At 45.8% G+C, this 26,242-nt stretch overlaps 1 protein-coding gene across 1 annotated transcript; it reads right to left on the bottom strand.

Annotated features, from left to right (window-relative positions):
* Positions 1–365: 365 nt before the first annotated feature.
* LOC126267622 (uncharacterized protein SPEM3-like) lies at positions 366–25,643 on the bottom strand. The gene is made up of 3 exons (XM_049972920.1): positions 25,620–25,643; positions 21,692–22,290; positions 366–378 (listed from the first exon to the last, which is right to left on the bottom strand). Exons 1-3 carry the CDS (start codon positions 25,641–25,643, stop codon positions 366–368), a joined length of 636 nt encoding a protein of 211 aa, XP_049828877.1.
* Between the last annotated feature and the right edge of the window lie 599 nt (positions 25,644–26,242).

The raw sequence follows: 26,242 nt of genomic DNA on the forward strand, positions 1-26,242 counted from the left end.
CACTAGCTGATGTTAAAAAAAATCCACTAGATGTCGCTAAACTTAAGAGCAAAGACGTGCGTCTGTGTATGGGGGGGGGGGGGGGGAAGAGAGAGATTATTACATTTATTTTCAGCTCTTTGATACTATCAATGTACTACAACGCCTACAACATACATTTAATGGTCCTATTTTGCATTTATTCCAGCGATATTTTAGGAACTTGGTATGAAACACTACAAATCACATTAATTTATGGATAAATGGTACTGAAAGTTTATTTTCAACAACAAAATTAGTCTAACATATGCACGGCTAGAAAATATGAAAAAAATATTTGCAAACGAAGCCATTAAATGTTCCACTCAATCGAAATTATTCGTCTTTTAAGCTTCTGATCTGAAAATGCAATGAAAAGTATGCTTTTAGCATTCTGTAGTTGTAACTGTGTACATGAGATCATTAATAAAATACATACACTGAGACATTTTAAACGTGTTACATTGAACGCCCAAATAATGTAGCTACTCGTAACTCCCAATTTTTATTATGAGACAAACCCTGAAATAGTGGAAAACATCGGCTTTTCACACAAAAGACCAATGCCACTCAAATATGTTACAGCAAATTTTTTGCGATTTCACGGTTGGTCCCATAGCAGAGGTTGTTCCCAATGATGAGTAACTTCATTTCGAATTTTGATGCAACATGTCACAATGTATATATTACGCTGCACTTTCATGCAAGAAATATATAGGGAATTTACAGTTTGTTCAGAAAGTCTGTACCGAACCTTTTCGCAATATTCATGGCGCTAATTTGTCAATTTTTTCGTCATGGTATCCCATTTTCTTTACAAGATTAATGACGTGTATCTTGGTTGTTTCAAAGTTTATTCCTCCCTCAAGTGTCATTTTTTCCAAAGCTTTGTAGTTGGCTGGAAGTCTTTTTTGGATTTCTTCTCCTAACTTTACTTTAAAAACAATACACAGTCTTTTTATTCCAGCAATACTAACATAATGATTTACTGGAAGCTTCTGCACATGTGACTCAAAAAGATACCCGAGGTAGGGGACAGGATTAAGACGATCTCTTATTTTGAGGTCTATGTAGTCTTGGTCGGTTGTTGCTGCCGTCGGCAACAGAATTCTTTGGCAGACTGAACGTAGCGAAGCCTTCAAACAATTTAAGTTTTACGGGGGTTTGCGTTTTCACTCTCAATGATTTGGAGTGTGTGTCTGCGCCTCACCAAGAATTGTTTCCGAAAAGTACATATAAAATCGATTGTGTTCATCTGAGTACATATTATAAAGCATCTCCACTGTGTAACATCGATATTTAGTAGTCTTAAAATGCAATTTTAATTCATCCCACTGGGATACAATTCTTGCTATAGTCGGCTCGATAGATAGCCATCGTGTGTCACGCGCTTTCAGTATTTTTAACTGTGCCTCACCGCGATTAATTGAAAAATATTTTTATACTCAGTTTGGCGCTTTTACGAGTGAGAATCAGATGTTTCACCGACCAGAAACCGTTTCGTGGCAGTGATTTCTGATGCGTGCGTTACTGCCAACTGTAATGGGTGACATACACAAGGTATCAAAATGAGATGTGGGAGATTGTTGCGTTTTCAGAATTGTATACACGCTGTGGCTAGAACCAGTCATAACAGCTGCATTATCGGTTCCTACTGCAATTAAATTTTGTAGTCTGAGGCCCTCAGCTTTTAAACACTGTGAAAGTGCCGATACCATTCAAACGGCATCAACTCTCCAGGGGCTGCAAAGCTAAAGACGCACACTACTTTTTTTTTTTAATTTAAACTGAAATATCTTAAGACGATCCCGAGATATTTCCTGATTCTTAAATCTGTTGATTCATCTAATAATGAACTATATTTTTGGTCACCTGTCACTTAAAAGTTCCTTTTTGAAATGAGGTGCTGGAATATAATTTATTAGCTCCGTACATTTGGTTTTATGTAATTTATTGTCGTTTATTTCGAATCCTTAAAGCATTTCTTACACACGTCAAGTGATTAGTGTTGGAAATTGAGCTATGTTCAGCAATGTACAACGCTACCGTACCCTCAGCTCTTGCACCTGAATTACATGTTTTCACTGGTACTGCAGAAAATTTCAGTTGCTTATTTTGAGAAATTAGTTAATAGTTTGCTCTGTTTTTTCGTTTCCAAATGCTTTATCAAATCGTTAATTTTCGCATACATTTCGGACTGACCGTAGCTACAATAGGCTTTAGTTGAGTTGCCTGGCACAGGCTTCAACCAATGTTAGAACTCCATGCAGTTTTCCCACTCCTCCCTATAACTTTGGCTGTAGACCTTTTTTTAGGCGGCATTTCCATGATTTTTTATAACTGCGTTAATTCCACACAACTACTATGGTAACACAATCAAAACCGATAAATGATAAACAACTGCAAGAACTAACGACACCGCAGCACATAGATACAACTAAAATTGACATTCCAAACAGTCCAGTTCCAATACAGTATTCTTGTTCTCACTCAGTTGAGTCACGAAGCTTCTACAGTTTTCCTGCAGGTTCGCTACTGCAGTGGCGCCAAGCGGCTGTTACAAACTCTGCGAAACGATTGTGCGTTTTATAAATGAAGTGCAAAAGCACATTGAAAATAAAAATGCGGTTGTATTTCGGACTTATTATGGCACTATAAATTGCAGCAGCTTTCAAAGCTATCACTTTTTCGATTTCCAAAGAATGCTGTGAGGAATATGAATAATTATAGGAATTTAAAAAATGCTCATTTTAACGTACACTTTTAGGTTTGCGAGAAAATATTTACATTTTCTATTCACTCGTTTGGCATCAGAACTTTGACACTTACCGAGACTGGCAAATATCTGTCATCTTTTCATGATGCTACTGTGTAAATGGCTGACCGTTTCTCGGATATAAATAAGCTTGTCAGTTGACAACTTTTCCAATCTGTACCTATTAATATACTAGTATTTGGTTTCATACTTAAGTTTCATTAACAAAGAAAAGTACACACATCTGTGCATTTTTGTACTAGACTAAGGAAATACGTGGATCTTTTTGTACATAATTAAGATAGCATGTGTGAATAGTAGAGGGGAGCGGGTAATCCCCACATGGCCAGTGCTAACGTGTAGTGATTCTGCTGTTTACTCTTCATTTACAGTTTTCATGTCAAATGAACACAAAATGGATTTCTGTGGGCGGGAGCCATCAAATGAATTAAAATACATCAGCATTATTACGGAAGGCTAAAAGAAGACAGATTTCAGTTTTCTTATTTCTACGTTTATGGCAGTCAAATCGCCTTGCAGAACAGTGAAGTTCTTCATCGGTTTGCTAAAGAAATTTGGCTTTTATTAATCTTTTCCGCTGAGGCTGTCAACTTACCTGAAACGGTGTTTCATTCCACACTATTTGTTGGTTTCAACTATTCGCTGAATTTAAAGTGCCAGTGTTCATCTTCTGGTACATACAGCATGATGCCACAATAAAGAACCAATCATGAGGTAATACAGTAGGGGTATTCCAAGAACATTTACATGCCGAAAACCGCACTGAAAAGCATATTAGGTTGGGGCCTACTTGATCGAGGATCTGGACGTAAGAATGTGCACTTTAAGCCGAATTATACATTTTAGTATGGTTTACGAAATTCCGATGATCTGAGTATCATACGATGTCCTGTTTCTTTTGACGTAATGTAAGCTCTCTTAATGCTTTGTCATCGGAACTGCGCACGCGCAGTAACGCTTGTTTCCCTGTGCTTTCTGGCAACAGCTGAAACGAACCCATTTCTGATTGGTAGCAGGAAAACATTGCGAATGGTTTGAACAGCGTTATTTTCAAAGTAAATTTCCGTTTACTCAAGATGAAATTACGTCTGAGAACGTGCGATGAATTTCTTAAATCACAGAGCGTTTGACTCTCATTTAAAACTTAACACTTTGAGGACCGACCACTTAGAAGAATGTCGAGCCTAGAAAACCAAACATGTCATTATTAAAGTTTCACTAGGCATTTATGTGATACGTGACTGTAACACACGCAGAAAAAGACGAATATTATAATTTTCTTGTAGGTTATTAATCTAAGACACCAATGTTATGAGGAAGTCCAACTTTTCTTGTAGCTACGACGTGTGTATTAATTTAAATCATTTTTTGCTATTTGTGTGTTCGCGTAGCCTAAGTGATGTTGCTATTGGCTGATAGCATAAAGTTTCCTATGCACTGAATGTGCTGTCATCGGCTGGCGAGATCACGTGACTTGAGAGGGAATAGCAATTTCGATGCTTCGGAAACTAACGTTCTGTTTTGGTGGAACTCTAATTTATACCTTCGTAATATGAAAATATGCAACGTTCATGTTGCTGCACATCAAAGACCTTTAAAAATGCGTTTTATTTATAAAGTGCCGGAAAGTTCTACGTTGGTGTGTAAAACCTTAACCATACAAACGATTTCAGAGGGAAAGAATACTGTCACTTAACACGGAAAAGGGTATTTTCACCAAGGAAAAAACAATTAACAGGGAAATTCAGGAAAACTCGGGAATTATTTCATTTTTCGCGTATACACCCAGATAAATGATTAACTGTCGTACACGAAATTTTTGTCAAGCCTTGTCTTAGAGATAGGACCTGTTTCAACTTTCCCGTTACGAAACTTTCCCGTTACGAAACTTTCCCGTTACGAAACTTTCCCGTTACGAAACTTTCCCGTTACGAAACTTTCCCGTTACGAAACTTTCCCGTTACGAAACTTTCCCGTTACGAAACTTTCCCGTTACGAAACTTTCCCGTTACGAAACTTTCCCGTTACGAAACTTTCCCGTTACGAAACTTTCCCGTTACGAAACTTTCCCGTTACGAAACTTTCCCGTTACGAAACTTTCCCGTTACGAAACTTTCCCGTTACGAAACTTTCCCGTTACGAAACTTTCCCGTTACGAAACTTTCCCGTTACGAAACTTTCCCGTTACGAAACTTTCCCGTTACGAAACTTTCCCGTTACGAAACTTTCCCGTTACGAAACTTTCCCGTTACGAAACTTTCCCGTTACGAAACTTTCCCGTTACGAAACTTTCCCGTTACGAAACTTTCCCGTTACGAAACTTTCCCGTTACGAAACTTTCCCGTTACGAAACTTTCCCGTTACGAAACTTTCCCGTTACGAAACTTTCCCGTTACGAAACTTTCCCGTTACGAAACTTTCCCGTTACGAAACTTTCCCGTTACGAAACTTTCCCGTTACGAAACTTTCCCGTTACGAAACTTTCCCGTTACGAAACTTTCCCGTTACGAAACTTTCCCGTTACGAAACTTTCCCGTTACGAAACTTTCCCGTTACGAAACTTTCCCGTTACGAAACTTTCCCGTTACGAAACTTTCCCGTTACGAAACTTTCCCGTTACGAAACTTTCCCGTTACGAAACTTTCCCGTTACGAAACTTTCCCGTTACGAAACTTTCCCGTTCCAGTAGTAAGTACAACAATTAGCCACAACCAATTTGAAAAAGGTGCGTGTATTTCCACGAATTGATCACGACTGAACTGCAGACTACGGTACTTCGCCGTGGCGCGCTCGGCGGCAGCGCCCACAAATAAAGTACTCTAACTTCTATTTTCTCCATACTGCACTAAGATATGGCTTTCGTTCCAACTTTAAAAATAATTACGCCGTATTAGCTACATATCACCTAAAACGAAATGTGAAGTAGCTAGCGACCGCATTTTTCTCTGCAAACCCTTCAAAATTTATGCTGCATTGTACCTGGAAAGTAGGTACCACAACAATTATGACCAACATCGACAAAATGCACTCATTCATAAAGCTGTAATGTGAATTTATAAGATGTGTAAATATCAACATTTTTTGTCAATTAGTTTCTTCAGAATCGAATGAGTATTTCTAGTGATGCAAAAGCACTAAACGGAAAGAAATGGTTTCTAATTTTTTAGAAGTCTCTAGCGAGAAACTGAACTACACGAGTTTACGTAATTTTGCTTAATTTACATACGGTATTTTTTAGAGCCGGAAATTCGAAAAACACATTTTTCTCGTGTACCGTTATTAGGCGCTCTGTGGGAACACCTTCCCCTTTTCCTTGCTCAGAGTGGCCGTGCGGTTTGAGCCGCCATTCAGATTTCGCGGCCCCTCCCGCCGGAGGTTAGTCCTCTCTCGGGCGTGTGAGTTGGCGCGGTTTTGTTCTTGGCATAAGTTAAAGCAGTGTGTTAAGTCTAGGGACCGAGGACCTCAGCAGTTTGATCCCTTAGGAATTCACACGCATTCGAACATTAGTGTGGCGTCCCTTGCCGTTGAAAGAAGCTGCAGCGTGAACAGCACCGCAAGGGAGCTGTTTCTGACCAGGCCTTTAGTGCAGTTTATGGATCCCTGATTCAAATCTCGGCTTAGTCATCTTGATTTGAGTTTGAAATACCTACGTCTAGTAATTGTAAAATCATTTTTTATGAATTGTGCATGTTCTCTTGTTCCTAATTACATATTGGACGAGAAGTTAGTTTTAATTTCAAATAGAACTTTCTGATTATCGATATTTTATGAAATGTCGTTAATAAAGGTTACTTAAATTAAGAAAACATAATTTTTAGAGCAAAAGTGAAAAACCACATACTCATGTGGACTACGTTCATTGTTTTACACCACAGATGCAGTCTCCCAAAAACCCGTGCTAAATGTCGTACAAACAAAAAAAAACATAATTTTTCACCATCGAGCGCATCATAGAAATGCTGCATTTTTACATGTGCCTCTGTACCATTACAGTATGAACGCATCAAGTCAAGGGATTTGACCTGTGAAATAACATCAAGCTGTCAGACGTACGCAGCTTTTTCACACGTCACTGCTGAACGTTGGCCGGATATATATAAGCGCACGTCATAAGAGGAGAAAATACGGCGCGTGGGTGGCATCGTGGATTCTGTTGATTCGTTATTAACGAAGCAGGTAATTAAAGTTGAAGAACCGAAATTTACTTCACTGATTTGGATAAGGAAGAAGTAAGATAACCAGGCGACTAACATCTTTCGTGTCATCAGTATCAACAATACGATGAAATCCCTGCAGTATGCTTTTGCACTACACAACTCGCTCATAAAAATTACTGCTTGTCAGGAATTTTCATCACTCTTGTTTGTAATTAAAATACTGTTAGGTGAGGAAGAGAGCATTTTATGCTTTCCATTGGGTCAGGCAAGAAGTGTGCGGTGGTGCGCCAAATATTATTTCACGTTCTTTAGAAATTAAATGACACGCGAAGCTGTTTCTTTGCTCGTGTCTACGTCTGAACTGAAATTGCTAGCGTCATTGCAGGTTACGTGGACCAGTTACCTGGACCAGTGCTGTCAAAGTTTAACGCGATGATGATGCTGTTCCGCATTATCGCTCAGTCTATGTTCGTGTAACACAGCATAAAACGTATCCTAATGGCTGTACTTGATTGTGCCGATCACAGCTCGGCGGCTTCCATTCTACGCGAAACGAGATTCGAACAAACGCGGAGGAATACGCAGCCCAATGTTCGCATCAGGTTTATTCTTACACTGAGCGGAGTATAGAAGGTATCAGTCGAAGGCGGCCTGGGAAGAGTAGAATTTTAGATGCCAGCTACCTAGCTTGACACTGCCGGTGCCAACTCAGTAAGCGATGGCTGGTGGAATTTACCAAAAGTTTGGTGTGGGCACGTAACATAAGGTTACTCGACGTACAAGTTGCAGAAGTGGCGTAAACTAAAGACTTGCACCAGGCGAACGGTAGACCCACATTTCATTTCAACATAAGGTTAGGTAAGACTCGCTCTGCTTCTCTAGAAGTACGAAAGATGGGTTATGTGAACGTTATTGAAAAAAATTAGTAATTTTCCCTCAAGTCTTCCACAGTTTCAATAATTTGGCATCATATATTTCGAATTTTGTGTTTCTATGCCATAAGTGTTTGCTAAAGTTCTTGAAAGGACTGTGTATGTGAGGAGAATTGATCATTTCCTTTCACATAATTTTCTGTCAGATGTACAGTTGGGTTTTAGAATCGTTCCATCAACTGAAACCCGTGAACTGCTATATTATTTCCTCTGAGGTGCTGGCTGGATTTAAAAAAAAGGTTTCAAATATTAGGAATCGCTGTTAATAAAAGCATTTGATTCTCATCATAAAATAATGATCTAGAAGGTGGACAATTATGGAATGTGGGAAGCAGCTGACAATTGGTTCACCTCTTCGAGAACGAAGCAAAAGTCATTCTGCATAGTATTGAGAATGGCTATGATGTGGGGTCAGAGTGGGGCATGAGTCTTTATTTATATAAACAATGTGCTTTCTATTATTATAGATGATTCTAAATATTTGTTTGCTGATGACACTAGCCTGGAAGTAAAAAATATTACATGCAACATTGTCGCTGTTTCAAATACTGCAGTTGAAGAGCTCCTCTTTTCCTCCCTATGACTGACCTAACTGCCCACCCAAAACCCCTTTATTGTATTAGTACACGCCTTAGTCTATTAATTCTTGAACTCTACACTGACAACTAAATGTTAATAACCCCTCTTCCTCAACATCCTATAAGACGAAAAAGCTTCTAAAACTACCGTACTCACCTCCTATATATAATCTTAAATTACACCCACCACTTGCCTCTTGTACAACCCTCCAAAATCCCGAATCCTCCCACACCCATAAACCATCAAAAGTCTTGCTCCCCCCATATTTTCTTTCTCTTCCCCAAACTGTGACTCATCTATCTTCACCACCACCCCTGGCCCACCCAACTTACCCCTGTACTTAACATATTCTAAACAAACTTCTCTACAAAAGAAAAGCAATCTAAAACCATACTTTCATCAGTCTCATGTGCACAAAAACTGGAGGAGGATCTATAACAAAAATGTCGTCAAAACTCTGATGGCCAATATAACTTCTCGAACAAGGTGCCACGCCTAATGGCGTGCTGAAGGTTACCCCTTCAGCATTGCCACATGTAACAGTTCATTGTCAGAGACGCTGGAACTCTGTAAAGAGATTACGCTGTTGGCCAGACACTGCACTTCACTATTTCGGCCAGCAGTCCAAACATCGGCAAAAATTTTATCTACGTCATGTCATCCCTATCTCAGCATGCAACAGTGAACTGTTGAATTTCACTGTCATATCCATGCTGGTCTGGCATTTGCACACTCTAACCTTATTTACCAGTAACACAACCAGTTTGCCCCCCCCCCCCCCTTGCGGGTCTGGGGGTTAGAATAGGTCCGAGGTATTCCTGCCTGTCGTAAGAGGCGACTAAAAGGACTCCCTCCCCCTCAAGGGGGTAGTTAGCGCCTACGGACGGTTCCACGACCTATATTTGCGGTCATTTTGGTTTTTCACTTCCTTTGGTTTCTTCCTTCCTTTGGTTGGTTCCTTTCTTTGTTCTTCTCCATCTCACTGTCTTCTTTACTCTTCTCCTTGCTTCCTTGCCGGTGACGTGGTAATGTGTAATTCCCTGCCCTGGGTAGACAAATAATCCACGCACTTAACCCTGGTAAAGGCCAGGCCCCAGGAGGGGTGATTGCCTGAGCTGACACCTTCCGACCATGCCGATTGGTCCCTCCGTCCGTTTCTCTGGAGGTGTGACCTGAGGTGTGAACAATCACCTAAGGTGGGAGTGCCCTCTGAAAGGGTCCCCATAAGGAAGGAGCGCGCCATCTGAGATGCTGGCAATCTGGGTAATTCCTCCGCAATGGATTTCTCTTCTTCTCTCTGGACTTCTGCCCACAAACGGAAACTTGACCAGCCACCAGTGACAAAAGTACTACCGCCTGCCCCACAGTTCCTCGTAGTTTCTCGATGTGAGGACGGAAAGGATTTTTCCTCTTTCAACCCTTCCGTTATCCAGAAGGGCGTAGATGCCATAGCCGGATCGGTCAAGTCTTGTACCAGGTCGCGTAACGGTACCTTGTTACTAGAAACTGAGAGTGGCTTTCAGGCACAAAAACTGCTTCACGCCACACTCCTGTACACGTTCCCTGTCAGGGTGGAGGCTCACCGCACTTAGAATTCGTCTCGTGGAGTGTATATGCTAAATCACTCGGATTGACTGACTAGATCGTCATTCCTCGCTGAGCAGGGCATGACGGCTGTCCATAGGGTCATGAAAAAGGTCAACAATGATATTGTACCGACCTGGACACTTTCCTTGACCTTTGATAGTGTTCAGCTGTCGTCGCGCACCAAAGCGGGCTACGAGGTTATTTGCTCGTCCCTATGTCCCAACGCCTACGCGCTGCTACCAGTGTCAGCGTTTTAATCACACTCGCCAGTCTTGTTCAATGCGGCTAAATGTCACTTACGGCAGGGATGCCCATGAGGGTGACTGTCCCCCTCCGTCTCCTCGTTGTGTGAACTGTCAGGGTGACTACACAGCGTCCTCCCGCGACTGTCCCATCTACAAGGAAGAACGCTGTATACAGGAAATTCGGGTCAAAGAGAAAGTGTCCACCCCCGGCTGCTCGCAAGCTATTTGCTAGTAGGAAGCCCACGCTGCTCCCAGCGGGGAAATAGACTACTGTCCTCGCCTCTCCTCTCCTCCGACTACCAGGGAGGTGGCGACGCAATATGAAGGTCATTTAGCACTACGGTCGTCCGTTCGGCCACGGCTAAGATCACCCGGTCGACGTCTCCTCTTCCTCCCGTCACCCCTCAGACACGAGCGCCTTTATCAGCTTCTGCCAAGACGAAGACTCAGAAGTCAGAGGCACAGGCCTTCAAGAAGGAACCGTCTCATGCAGACTTCCTACGTACCTCGAATTCTCAGCCATCGACCAATCCTTCCACAAAACGGCCTTCCAAGAAGGCTCATAGGAAGCACAGTTCTCCAGCGGAGGAAGCTCCCCCTTCCGGCCATCTTCACAAGATGGCTGATGAACCTATAGAACAAATGGACGATGACTGTCCGCCTCCTGCTAACGGCGGCAGTGCTCGCTCGAAGCCGGGCCCTCAGCGGCCTTCTAGATGACCTCTTCTTGCATCTTCTTCTCACGATGGCACTTATTCACTGGAATATTCGCAGCATTCGCTCCAACCGAGAGGACTTGAAATTGCTGCTCCGCTCGCACCGTCCAATCGTCGTAGCCCTCCAGGAAACGAAGCTACGCCCAAGCGATCAAATTGCCTTGGCACACTACACCTCTGTGCGTTTTGACTTACCCCTGTGGCAGGTATTCCGGCTCATGGAGGGGTTATGTTGCTGGTCCGGGATATCTACTATGATCCCATCACATTGCACTCCGGCCTGCAGGCAGTTGCTGTCGGCATTACTCTCCCCACTTTTACATTCTCCATTTGTACCATTTACACTCCATCGTCGTCTGCCGTTACCAGGGCAGACATGCTGCAAATTATTGCTCAGATCCCTGCACCATTTTTGTTAACTGGAGACTTCAATGCTCACCATCCTCTTTGGGGCTCTCCAGCATCCTGTCTGAGGGGCTCCCTGTTAGCAGACGTTTTCAACCAGTTCAATCTTGTCTGCCTCAATACTGGCGCCCCTACTTTCCTTTCACCTATTCCCATTTAGACCCCTCTGTATGTACTACCCAACTTGCACGCCGGTTTGAGTGGTATGCGCTTTCTGATACATATTCAAGCGACCACTTCCCGTGTGTGATCCATCTACATCATACCCCCTCTCCGTGCTCAACTAGTTGGAACATCTTCAAAGCAGACTGGGGCTCTTCACTTCCAGGGCGACCTTTCAGGATCAAACCTGCACAAGCTGCGATAGTCAGGCCGCACACCTCACGGAAGTCATTCTCACTGCTGCTGAATATTCCATCCCTCACACTACTACTCCTTGCCGCGTACCGGTCCCCTGGTGGACCGCAGCATGTAGAGACGCCTTACGTGCTCGTCGACGTGCTTTACGCACCTTTAAACGCCACCCTACAGTGGCGAATTGTATCAATTACAAACGATTATGTGCGCAGTGTCATCGTATTTTTTAAAAAAGCAAGAAAGCCAGCTGGGCTGCTTTCACAAGCACCTTCAACAGTTTTACTCCTTCTGTTGTCTGGGGTAGCCTGCGCCGACTATCTGGCACTAAGGTCCACTCACCAGTTTCTGGCTTGACGGTCGCGATTGACGTCTTTGTGGCCCCTGAGGATGTCTCCAATGCCTTCGGCCGCTTTTTCGCAGAGGTTTCGAGCTCCACTTATTACCCCCTGCCTTCCTCCCCCGAAAACAGGCAGAGGAGGCTCGGCCACCTAATTTCCACTCCTCGAATTGTGAAAACAATGCCCCATTCACCATGCGGGAACTCGAAAATGCACTTGCCCGGTCACGGTCCTCCGCTCCGGGGCCTGATTCTATACGTATTCAGATGTTGAAGAAACTTTCTCCTGCGGGTAAAGGTTTCCTTCTTCGTACTTACAATCGCATCTGGATTGAGGGACATGTTCACGCATGCTGGCGCGAGTCTATTGTACCGATTCCTAAGCTGAGGAAGGACAAGCACTTGCCTTCCAGTTATCGACCCATCTCGCTTACCAGCTGTGTCTGTAAGGTGATGGAGCGAATGGTTAACTCCCGGTTGGTTTGGCTGCTCGAATCTCGACGCCTACTTAACAATGTACAATGTGGATTTCGTAGGCGCCGCTCTGCTGTTGACCATCTGGTTACCCTGTCGACCTTCATTATGAATAACTTCTTGTGGAAGCGCCCGACCGCGGCTGTGTTCTTTGATTTGGAGAAGGCTTACGATACCTGTTGGAGGGCGGGCATTCTCCGCACCATGCATACATGGGCTTTTGCGGTCGCCTTGTAAGGTGTCAGGCAAATCCAACACCTTACATGAAAACCCTGACATGATAAGCAAATCTACTAGTATGTCACATAGCTCCGAATAAATCGTGACATTAAATTAACCAAAGTAATAAGAGTAACGAGTGAGCAAATGGAATACCACAGACTAACACAAGAATGCCTAAATGCATGTAGTACCTTCCCACCGTGAGGCAGACGCAGTTCCGAGGGGAGAAACGAGGACAGAAGCCGAGAGCAGAACCGTGTTAAGCTAGATGAGGTAGGGGCTGGGCACCCACGCCACGAGCCTACCTGTACAACTATACAACCCGCACGTTTTAGCGTCAGGCTTTTTCGCGTCTCAGGTCTGTTACATTAGGATCACTCCCCAGCCCATGTTAAAAGATAGAGCCCTCCAGAAGAGCAGTATAGATCTTACGATAACGCTAAAAGGACCACACTAGCTGCAGGTTTTAGCGTGAGACTTTCTAGCGTCTCTGTTACGTTGCAAACTTTAAAAACATTGCCCCACCACGAAAAGTATAACGTTTCTTATTGGATAGACAGAATTTTTGTAGGCGGAGCTTAAGGTTAACATTGAGACCCTGATTGGTCAGATGAAAACATAGCCAGATGGTTTTTTTTAAACTAACTTCGGTAAATTGTAGTAAGGAGAAGTTAGAAGAGAGTTGGTTCAGAGACGGCGAGCTGGACGGCTGGTGCGCCGGCCGCTGTCGGCCTGACGCTGCCTAAACACCGACAAGGTAATGAACGCACGCGATGCCGCATTTTTGAGCGCATAAGGCTTCACTCAGAACTGCAGAAGTCTCATCTGTTACACCCCCTTTTTGCGTAATACTAGTGTCGATCGTTAATTAAAACTCATGGTGTTCACATTTGCCACTTGAAGAACAGATCTGAAACGCGATGATTTTTCTTTTATATAGTTAGAGAAGCCACATCAGCCACTGTAATATACGACAAGTTAGATAAGTTATTAAAGATAATTGAGGGTCACTGTAGACCATTATGATAGTTTTCTCTTTCGTGAAACTTAAATTAAACCTAGATTATAGATGTGATATGGCATAGGTCATCCTTCGATCGCTTGTAGAACTTGGAAACCCATTTAGGGAATATTCGTTCACATTTTTGTTGAACGCTGTTGGTTTTTACCATCCTGTATTAAAACATTTCCTTTTATCAATAGTGCAATTTATAAACGATGTTTTGTGATTAGAATAAATTTCCAATGGTAAACTTAACTGCTTTTTCGACGTTATTTTACCAGCTAACTAAAAATAGGAAAGCCTTGAACCCTTTCCACTATATTTAGTTAGAATTAAGATTCTTTTACAGGGAGTGCAGTGGAGCTGACGCTGAGATCATTTAGTATTTGGTTATATCATCGCTAGTCTCACTGAACTCTTCTGAATTCTACATGTCATGTGTGGTCTGGCGTCTCCTTACCAGCAACAGGTCCCAGGTTCAAACTAGTTCCCTAAAACAAACACGCTCAGAGCGTCGTTGCGCGAAAGTGGTTGGGAGACATGATATAGTACAAACAGACACCACCATGAATGTTTAGAGCCTCCCTCTTTTTATTCGTTCCTTTTTCGTGGATCGACAGTTCAGGGTACGTGTGGGTTCTGTCCTGTCAGACACCTTTCGCCAGGAAAATGGGGTGCCACAGGGCTCCGTTTTGAGAGTCGCTCTCTTCGCCATAGCGATCAATCCAATAATGGATTGCCTCCCAGATGATGTATCAGGCTCCCTTTTCGTGGACGATTTTACAATCTATTGCAGCGCGCAGTGCACATGTTTGCTGGAGTGTCGCCAATGGCTTCCGTTTTTCTGCCGAGAAAACGGTCTGTATTAACTTCTGGCGCTACAAAGAGTTTCTCCCACCGTCCTTACGACTCGGCCCCGTTGCTCTCCCATTCATGGAGACAAAATTTTTAGGTGTTACATTGGACAGGAAACTTAGTTGGTCTCCACATGTGTCCTATTTGGCTGTTCGTTGTACCCGTTCTCTAAATGTCCTCCGTGTTCTTAGTGGCACGTCGTGGGGAGCGGATCGAACCGTCCTACTTCGCCTATATCGGTCGATCGTCCGCTCCAAGCTGGATTATGGGTGCTTTGTATACTCCTCTGCACGGCCGTCCATCTTAAGCCGCCTCAACTCCACACATCGGGGTTTACGGCTTGCGATCGGAGCGTTTTATACTAGTCCCTTCGAGAGTTTCCATGCTGAAGCCGGCGAATTGCCACTCACCTACCGGCGCGATATACTGCTTTGTCTTTACGCCTGTCGGTTTCTGTCAATGCCCGACCACCCATCGTATCGTTCCTTTTTTGACGACTCTCTCGACCGTCAATACGGGTTGTATGTCTCTGCCCTGCTACCCCCTGGAGTTCGCTTTCGTCGCCTCCTTCAACACCTTGATTTTTCACTCCGTGCAACCTTTAGAGTGGGCGAGAACCACACGCCACCTGGGCTCGAGGCTCATGTTCGCGTTCACCTTGACCTCAGCTCGCTTCCAAAGGAGGTTACCCCCGGTTCGGTATACCACTCTCGTTTTGTCTAACTTCATTCGAAGTGCATTAATGACCTTCATTTATACAGATGGCTCTAAGACCAATGACGGGGTCGGGTGTTCTTTTATTGTCGGGGCACAAAGTTTCAAATACCGGCTACATGGCCATGGTTCGCTCTTCACAACTGAGCTCTTTGCCCTCTACCAGGCTGTTCTTTACATCTGCCGCCACCGACATTCTGCTTATGTCATCTGCTCCGATTCTCTGAGCGCCATCCAGAGCCTCAGTGATCCGTATCCTGTTCACCCTTTCGTGCACCGGATCCAACGCTCTTCAGCAGCTGGTGGACGACGGTTCTCCGGTTAGCTTTATGTGGGTTCCTGGCCATGTCGGTTTCCCTGGGAACGAAGCTGCAGATGCCGCGGCCAAGGCTGCGGTCCTCCAGCCTCGGACGGCTTCTTGTTGTGTCCCTTAATCAGATTGTAGTACGATCATTTGTCGGCGCATTTTATTGCTGTGGCATGCCGATTGGGCTGCACTTACGGACAAGCAGCTTCGGGCCTTGAAACCTCTTCCCGTAGCTTGGACGTCCTCCTCACGTCCTTCTCGGCGGGAGGAGGTCGTTTTGGACTGGCTACGAATTGGACACTGCAGGTTCTGCCATCGCCATCTGCTGACGGCTGCGCCGGCGCCGTTCTGTCCATGAGGGCAATTGCTGACGGTCCGCCACATTTTAACGTCGTGTCTGGATTTTACTACACTGCGCCTTTATCTTGGCCTGCCATGTACTCTGCATGCCATTTTAGCGGATGACCCATGAGCTGTTGCCTTCTTCGTTTAATCAACTTGACACACCTGTCTCAGGACGTTTGATTATGCTGTTGTTTTTTTAATCGTATGCCTGTTAATACGTCTTTTATAGCGTTGTCCCTTTTAGTTGCTGTTTTAACGTAACTTAGTCAGGTCGCTGATGACCATTGTAGTTGTGCGCCCTAAAACCACAAAAAAAATTTGCAGTTGCACATATGCATGAATTCATCCCCAGTAATAATCAATTTACACCATTTGCATATCGAGGCCCTATCCACAATTAGTATTTACAGTATTATTGTCACACTTGCAATGGCCCCTTTACGTGCCAGTAACAACCACCAAAATAATAGGTGAAATAGATAAACAAATGTTTACAATGTCGGCTATCGCCTTTCTCTGTTTTACCCTTACTGAAAAGGTAAAATTAATTTGATGCTATCTGATCTGAAGGGTACTATTAATTGTTCTGTTAACACTTAGCATTATACTACACACAACGTCCGGGAGATTCTAGTCTTAATGCAAGCTTAAGGCAAAAAGTCAATTTGATGAACATCTGATGGATGCGAGCAAACATTAATCTATTAAGATTTCACAAACACACAATCCAAAGGGTGTACTTATACTCAACTTCGGGCAGTTCTGGCTAAAACAAGCCTCTCGTTGACTGGAATATAGAAATCGTGTGTTAACGGGGTCTGGATGGCCCGGAGTTCAAATACTGAGATTTCCGTCAAACTGCGAGCTTGTGGGGCGAGGTTTACTTGCTTCGACCACTATACACGTTTCTGGAAAGAGGAAAACATGAGGGGCAGACACACAGTACAAAATATATACACTTGCACAATTGTGCCATCATAAATAGCCTGCCTCAAAGAGAACAAGGCACAGGGACAACGACCAAGATGGAAGTAAGAAGCGATATTTCCTGGCATCAGAAACCCACCGGCTCAATCTCCCCTCCCCCCCCCCCCCCCCCCCCCCCACACACACACACAGGGATCACCATGGGGGTAAGGAACCACAGCAGACTACGGGGTACCCTCGTTCCCGAGTTTAACATGACTGAGATGCACCCTGGAATTACGGCCAGAAGTGAGATCCTTGACTAAAAGGTCGACCGGACTAAGGATTTTCACTATCCGACATGGGGCCCCTGTAACGTGACACAAGCTTGCCTTTCGGACCAAACCCGGTACTGCCAGCAGCATCCCTGACGAACAAGAGATCCCCGACCTTAAGCTGAAAGGGGCACCTACCTTTGTTCTACCGAGTGGCTTGGTGCCAGTGGGCCAGATCGATATTGTTTTTAGCCCATTTCGAGTTTTCCGGAAAACTTGCCGGAGTAACCTGACATGGAAATAGGTTGTTAATATCCCATAAATTGGAGAGGTGAGTTCAGGACATAAGCAAACATTAAACGGCTAGGTGCAGTTCCTGTGGACTGATGCCTGACAGTTGAAGGCTTGGTTTAGCCAGGGTAGGGTGGCATCCCAACACATAGGTGTTCATATACACTCTGTGAAGGATGCCTTTGGATAATAGGGAGATGTGCTCGATTCCATTAGCAAAGAAAAACCATTTGAACACCTAAGATAAGAAGGCGGGAGCATTGTCACTGACTAAGCTTTTCAGAGGCTCAAGCCAGGAGATGATCCTAGACAGCTGTTGCACGTAATTTCGGCAGTAATGCCATGAGTGGGCAAAAGCCATATGAAACGGGTGAAGGCATCAATAGCAGCCTCTTCTAGTATGGGGCAAAGGGCTGATGTGATGGATAAAAATCCTATCCAGGGGGGTACTCTTCCCTACTTGACTGTAGCAGCCCCTTGCGTGGACCCATACCCGGTTTGGCATGCTTACATTGAACACAGCCCCCTACAATTTGCCTAATGTCCCGGTAGCACTTGGTCCAAAACATACATTCGCGAAAGCGGTTGAGTTTTATAGAATTCTAAATGTCCCCAAACGGCTGAACTGTGAAAGTACCTAAGCATCATCTCAATTAACTCCTGAGGGACACATACCTCAAATTTATCCTGATCTTCATGTGTACAAAGAAGCTACTTTCGAAAAAAAATTACCCAGCACAACCTCTCCATCAGCCAATCGCTGCCTGCTGGGTCCCCAGCTCGGACCTTGGGCCCGTTTGGTGGCTACATCACAGAATAGCCCAGGAGTTTTGGACAGAAGGAAATTGGTCTCAAGGCTAGGTTCTATTGATTCCTCATCTTCCGCGGAATGGCCTCAGAATATACCCATGCAGAGTGTCGGCTACTTCATTCACACTCCCTCTAACATGGCGAACCTTCAAAAGGAATGCAGAGATGGGAACAGCCCAGTGCGTGATAAACCCAGTCTTGTGGGGGCGAGCCAATACCCAACTAAGGGCATGATTAGTCTCCAAAGTAAATTCTTGGTGCTCCAAATAGAATGAGAATTTTTCCAAAGCAAAAAGGACCGCTAATGCCTCACACTCATAGATGTAGTTCTGCTCTGCGTCATTAAGGCGCTGAGATGCATAGGCGAGTGGGCGCCTTTCGCCCTGTTCTTGCAAGAACAGCGCGGCAATGCCGGCATGGGATGTGTCCATCTGGACAACAAAAGGTTGGTTAAAATCTGGTATCACCAAGACTGGTGGGTTAGCAATTGCTGTCTCAGGGGCTTCAAAGGCCTCCTGTTGCTCACCTCCCCAAATGAAGGCAGTATTCTTTTTTCGCAATTGGCTCATTTGGGGCCTCAATCTGTGCAAAACTGGGGACAAACTTCCCGAAGAAATTAGTCATAACGATGAATGTGAAATTGCCTGCTTGTCACTAGGGGGCAGAAAATCCCTGGTCGGATTTGTCTTTTCCTGGTCGATACGCACCCCACTTGCTGAGACGTGATGTCCTAAGGAGGATATACACTGACACCAGATATTAACTTTAGAGAGCTTCACTGTTAGGCCTGCCAAACGCAATCTGTCAGATTAACCTCAGATGTTTGAGATGATCCTCGAATGAACCACTGAAAATGACTAAATCGTCAAGATATACACGCACTTGAATTTGAGGTCCTTGAGCACATTATCAAGAAGCTAAGACAACACTGCTGCACCAGTCACGAATACAAAGGGCATGCGATTAAATTCGAACAAATTCCAATTGGTGAAAATGCAGTGGCTGCTTTAGAGTTTCTGGTGATTAAAGTCCAGGACCGTGAAGATGGTGGCACCTCTGAACCAGGTGAAAAAATTGTGGAGCTCCGGATAAGGTACTGACTCTAGCATGACCTTATGGTATAAGGAGCGGTAATCAACCAAGGCCCAATAGTCACTGTTATGTCCCTTGGTAATGAGAGAAACAGAAGAAACATAGGAAGAAATTGAATACCTAATGACGCCATCCCGTAACACGTGATCAGTCTTCTCACATAATATTTCCATTTTGGGTGGGGAAAGACAGTAAGGCACATGGTGCACCGGAACACTTTCGCTCAGCAGTATATTATACTTAATGAAATTCGTCATTCCCAGTCTGGTGGTTAGGACCTAGGGATAATCATCCACCAACCGCTTCACCTGCATAGCTCAGTCAAGATGTGAGTGAGATACCTCCACCTGCTCTGTGTCTTCGGTCACCCCACTCGCACGATTGCAACTACAAAAACTAATTTTGCAACTAGATTAAAACTTGAAATAAAACTTCCCCCCTGTGTAGTGTAATACAAACTGTGTTGCCTGAGTGAAATCGCACCCTTATACAGACACCTTAACTCTTACCTCCCCCCAGACAGGCAACTCTTGACAATTGGCCACCTGACACCTACACTTGCCAGGATGAAGTTTAGAAAATCAGCACAAATGCCAAAACTCCAGGTACCACAGCTTATCTACCAAAAATCGGGAACTCACGGAATCAAGCAGGCCACACACAGTCTCATTTCCCAGAGACACACATACGTAAAGGAGGCAGGAATCGGATGATAAACTCACAAACTGGCAGTCACCTGGCCCTTTCCTGGTCAGCTGTTGACTCTCAAAATACTCACTTTCATTACTAGCCTGAACTCTCCATTAAAATTTTTGCTTTAGAGCCACCCTCATACGTCTGGACAACCTAACAACCTGCTGTCAGTTTCGTCTAAGAACCCTCACCTTACAAGACTTCTGCCACCAAACTACTAAGCCAGCCTTTTGTCACTGGGTACAAGATGTCCAATACAAGCGAATTGGAAACATGCAAGGCATCAGCATGCATCTGCATTTACACAGTAATCCACAAGAACGACTGAATTTGATCTCAGTTGTCTGTAACCCCATCTAATAACCCATGGAGAGGGTGGGGTAGCTTACAGAACTGATTTGACAAGTTCACCTGCGCATCCACTACAGGTTGCGTTTTGGGCATGCTACTATCCAACCTTGCAGTTAGAGTACTCTGTCCAGGAAGATTGCCTCCACCGTCCAAAGATAATGCCAGGGCGCGTGAATGCAATGCCTGCACTTTGTTCTTGAGGTGAACAAATCACTTATGGACGGGCGGAGTCACGCCTACTGTGGCTAAACCAACGAGACGAGTTGTAATGGGCTGAGTGTGCCTGAATGCGATAAAACTGTTTAGGAGCAGGTGGATCAAGACCAAATAGGGAAACAGTTGCCACTGTCAGCCAGGGAAGTAGATGGACGAGAAAGAAACTGATCGATGAAAACGTCCATGGACAACAGTGGAGTGTTGGCCATGGCACAAAGTCGGGCTGATCAGTCGGCTACACTGCCCTCAGTTGAGTGGTTGCATATATGTAACTCGGGCACTAAATGATCATGACGCAAATACGCTATGCTGGGGCAGAGTCAACTGGAAACGGCGACAATGAAGCGCTGAAAGCAACAAGTCCACAGTATCAACAAGACAAGTCAGAAAAGAGACAAAAACAATACAAAGTGAAGCGTAGCAACTACAGACATCTCCCCAGGGGTTCCACAACTCTCTTGTGGATACGTGCGTAGTGAACACGGAACCCCGAGCTAATGTGGCCGTCCTTCCTTTCCAGGCTGCATACCTTCCCTTTCAGCATCCTTCCCCATTCCCCATATTGGCCCCACCCCCCGCCGCACCTCCGCCTCTTTCCTTCTCTTTATCCCGCTCTGGGAGTACTTTTTGTACCTACGCCCAGAAATGGACGCTCGAAACTGTAACGAATTCTTTGCTTTCTCCGTTTGCAAGTTTTCGACCTTCCTTTGTCCTTTACTTTTCCTTACCTCTTCTCTTTGCCTTTTCGCTGTTGCAGCGTTCGAGACCTCTCTTCTTTCCTTATGCTTTCTCTTTTTTCCTCCCTGTGCGTGTCTGAAGGCCAACCCACACATTTTCATGCATAGCCGGTGATGGGGTAACGCGTAATTCCCCACCCTGGGTAGACAAGTGGGACACATACGTACACCCTGGTAACGGCCAGGCCCAGGGAGGGGTGATTACCCGAGCTGATACCTTCCGAAAGTGCCGATAGGTCCCTCCGTCCGTTTGTTGGGAGGTGCGACTTGAGGTGCGACTTGAGGTGCGACTTGAGGTGCGACTTGAGGTGCGACTTGAGGTGCGACTTGAGGTGCGACTTGAGGTGCGACTTGAGGTGCGACTTGAGGTGCGACTTGAGGTGCGACTTGAGGTGCGCCTTGAGGTGCGCCTTGAGGTGCGCCTTGAGGTGCGCCTTGAGGTGCGCCTTGAGGTGCGCCTTGAGGTGCGCCTTGAGGTGCGCCTTGAGGTGCGCCTTGAGGTGCGCCTTGAGGTGCGCCTTGAGGTGCGCCTTGAGGTGCGCCTTGAGGTGCGCCTTGAGGTGCGCCTTGAGGTGCGCCTTGAGGTGCGCCTTGAGGTGCGCCTTGAGGTGCGCCTTGAGGTGCGCCTTGAGGTGCGCCTTGAGGTGCGCCTTGAGGTGCGCCTTGAGGTGCGCCTTGAGGTGCGCCTTGAGGTGCGCCTTGAGGTGCGCCTTGAGGTGCGCCTTGAGGTGCGCCTTGAGGTGCGCCTTGAGGTGCGCCTTGAGGTGCGCCTTGAGGTGCGCCTTGAGGTGCGCCTTGAGGTGCGCCTTGAGGTGCGCCTTGAGGTGCGCCTTGAGGTGCGCCTTGAGGTGCGCCTTGAGGTGCGCCTTGAGGTGCGCCTTGAGGTGCGCCTTATCACCTAAGACGGGAGTACCCTCAGAAAGGGCCCCTACAAGGGAGGAGCGCTCCATTGGAGACGCTGGTAATCATGGGGATACTTCCGCAATGGTTTCATCATCTTCTATGTCAGCTACCAAGCGTAAGTTCAATGAGTCTCAGCCACAGACAGTCCTTCCATCGTTGACACAGTTCCTTGTTGTTTCTCGGTCTGGCGAAGGTCATGACTTCTCCACAGCAACCCTTTCATCATTCAGAAAGGTGTCGACGCGATTGCAGGTCCTGTAATTTCTTGCTCCACATTAAGAAATGGCACCTTGTTGTTAGAAAAACAGTGCCCTCCAGGCACAAAAATTGCTGCGTTGTTCGCTGCTACACACCTTCCCTGTCTGGGTGGAACCACACTGTATTTAAAATTCATCACATAGGGTCATTTATACACGATCTCTCGGCTCCCATCGAAAATAAAAGCGGGCTATGAGAATTTCCATTTGCCCCTGTGTCCCAAACTCTACGCGTTGCTATCGTTGCCAGCAGTTCAATCATACCAGCCAGTCCTGTTCCAATCCGGCCAAATTTGTGGCAAGGATGCCCATGAGGGTGCTTGTCCACCTCCATCCCCTCGTTGCATCAACTGTATGGGTGACCACGCTGCTTCCTCTCGTGATTGCCCCATTTTTAAAGACGAAATCTCATTCAGGAAATAAGAGGGACGAAAAGGTGTCGACCTTTGCTGCTCGTAAATTATTCGCTAGTCAAAAGCCCGCTCTGCCTCAGATAGGAAAATACAGCACTGTCCCTGCCTCTCCTCGGCCAATAAAGGAGGCGGCCATGCGGACTTGTGTTTTCATCTTCAGTGACACGGTCATCAGATCGACCAGCGCAAAGATCGCCTGCTCAAAGATAGTCTGCTCACTCGATGGCTCAAACTTCACCGGGTTCTGCTAAATCTCGATCCCAAAAGTCAGACACCCGGACTTCCAAAAAAGAGCATACTTGTGAAGATTTCTTACATACCCAAACTTCACAACCATCGGTTCCTCCTTCATCTAAACATCAGGTTTCCAAGAAGGCTAATAAGGAACCCCATTCCTCTCCTTCTCCGCCATGTCGTGTCCCATCCACAGCACCACCTGGCGGTAACCGCCCTCGGCCGTCTTGTGTGTCGCCGAGGCGCACTGCTGGTGGCCGATCAACCAGCCGATCGCTGGTGGCAGGAGCTGCTCCTGAACAACCTATGGATCAGCATCTTATGGCTTCGGCTGAGTGCCGTTCCACACTGTCGGTCGTAAGCTCTGAGCAGTCGTTGAGTTGACGGTAGCCTTGGTCACATTCTTCCATTTTTTTGTCCACCCTATGTCCATTATCCATTGGAATATCCGCGGCATTCGAGCCGAGCGGGATGAATTGACGATCCTCTTATGATCCTACTCGTCGACTATCTTCTGTCTTCAGGAAACAAAGCTGCTTCTTCACGACTGCTTTGTTTTGCTCCATTTTCAGTCAGCCCGATTTGATCTCTCCTGTTGAAGGCACTCCAGCACATGGAGGACTCATGATTCTTCTCCATGATACTATCCGTTACCACCCAATCCCCTTAAACACTTCCTTCCAAGCAGTCGCTGTCCATCTTTCCCTTTCTAGATACACCTTCCCTCTTCGTGCTGTATACATTCCATCGTCCACACCAATGGCACGAGCTGATCTCCTTCATCTTCTTCGTCAGCTTCCACCCCCCTATTTGCTGGTTGGGGACTTCAATGCCCACTACCTGCTTTGGGGATCTCCAAATCCATGTCCGCGTGGTTCACTATTGCTAGACGTATTCCACCAAGCGGATCTTGTTTGCCCCAACACTGGGGACCCTACATTTTTGTCTGCCTCCACGGCAAATTTCTCTCATTTGGACCTTTCCGTCGGTACCCCGTGTCGCTAGCTCGGTGCTTCGAATGGTTCGCCCTTGCTGATAAACACTCCAGTGACCACTTCTTTTGTGTCCTTAGATTGCAGCCACAACTGCCATATATGCGCCCGAGACGCTGGAAGTTCGCCCAAATCGATTGGACACTTTTCGTCTCTAGCAACATTCGATGATCGTCACTTTCCTAGTATCTACGATGAGGTCACACATATTACAGACGTTATTCTTACAGCTGCGGGAACGTTCAATACCTCGCACATCCGATTTGCCCCCCCCCCCCCCCCCCCCCCCCCAAGTTCCTTGGTGGAACGAGGCAGGCCGTGACGCAATACGTGAGCGGCGACGTGCTCTTCGCGTTTTCCGCCACCATCCTACTTTGGACAATTGTATCCGCTATAGCAGTTCCGTGCGAGATGCCGTCACGTCATCCGCGATAGCAAGAAGACAAGCTGGAAATTCTTTACTAGCTCATTGAACACCTTCACTGCCTCCTCGGAAGTTTGGAGTCGGATTCGACGGTTATCAGGCGCGCCTAGTTTCTCCCCGGTCTCTGAGCTCACTGTCGCGCATGATACATTAGTGGACCCCGTCGCAATTTCTAACTCGTTGGGTCAACACTTTGCTGAGATTTCGAGCTCTTCAAATTACCCGCCAGCGTTACTCCCGAATAAACGTGCAGAGGAAGTGCAACCTCTTGCTTTCTCCTCTCAAAATAGTGTTTTCTCCATACGGGAACTCCAATATGCACTCTCTTCTTCCCACTCCTCCGCCCCAGGACCGGATGGTATCCACATCCAAATGTTGCTGCGATACCTCCTTCGCCTTTATAATCGAATTTGGACCGACAGTACTTTTCCCAGACGATGGCGGTAAGCTATCGTCGTTCCTGTTCCGAAAACAGGAAAGGACAAATATTTCCACTTTAGCTATCGCCCCATTTCTCTCGCGAGTAATGTATGTAAGGTTTTGGAGCGTATGGTGAACTGCCGTTTAGCTTGGTGGCTGGAGTGCCGAAGTCTTTTAACACCTGCCCAATGCGGTTTCCGAAAGCATCGTTCTGCATTTGACCATCTTGTTGTTCTCTTCACTTACATCATGGACAATTTTTTCCGTAAACGCCAAACAGCAGCAATATTCTTTGATCTGGAGAGAGAATACGATACCTGTTCGGGGACAGGCATCCTCCGCACACTGTTCTCTTGGAGCTTTCGCGGTCGGTTGCCCCTTTTTCTTCGCGAATTTATGGCAGGGCGCAAATTTAAAGTGCGGGTGAACACTACTCTCTCCCGTACTGTCTACCAAGAAAACTGGGTACCCCAGGGGTCCGTGCTAAGTGTTGTTGTTGTCTTCATTCCTGAGACTGGTTTGATGCAGCTTTCCATGCTACTGTATCCAGTGCAATCTTCATCTCCCAGTACCTACGGCAGGTGTTGTATTGTTCGCCATTGCCATAAATCCAATTATGGACTGTCTCCTTCATGATGTCTCGGGATACCTCTCTGTGGACGATATTGCGATCTACTACAGCTCTCAACGCACCAGTCTTCTTGAACGACGTCTTCAAGGCTGTCTCGATCGCCTCCACTCTTGGAGCCTCGAAACAGACTTCCGTTTTTCTACCAGTAAGACCGTTTGTGTTAATTTTTGGCGACGTAAGGGGTTTCTTCCACCCTCCTTACATCTAGGACCTGTCAACCTTCCGTTTTCGGACTTCGCTAAATTCTTGTCTTGTGTGTGACAGAAAACTGCCCTGGTCCTCTCACGTTTACTATCTTTCGGCTCGCTGTCTGCGATCCCTCAACACCCTCCGTGTCCTGAATGGTACCTCCTGGGGAGCGGATCGAGTGGTCCTTCTCCGCCTCTATCGCGCCTTAGTGCGCTCGAAATTGCACTATGGAAGCATAGTTTACTTCTCTGGTCGGCCGTCTATTCTTCGGCATCTCGACTCTATCGACCACCGTCGATTACGTTTAGTGTCTGGAGCTTTTTACACCAGCCATATGGAAAGTCTTCATGCTGAGACTGCTGAACCTCCGCTGTCCAAT

Source organism: Schistocerca gregaria, chromosome 4 (genome assembly GCF_023897955.1).
Source record: "Schistocerca gregaria isolate iqSchGreg1 chromosome 4, iqSchGreg1.2, whole genome shotgun sequence".
NCBI lineage: Eukaryota > Metazoa > Arthropoda > Insecta > Orthoptera > Acrididae > Schistocerca > Schistocerca gregaria.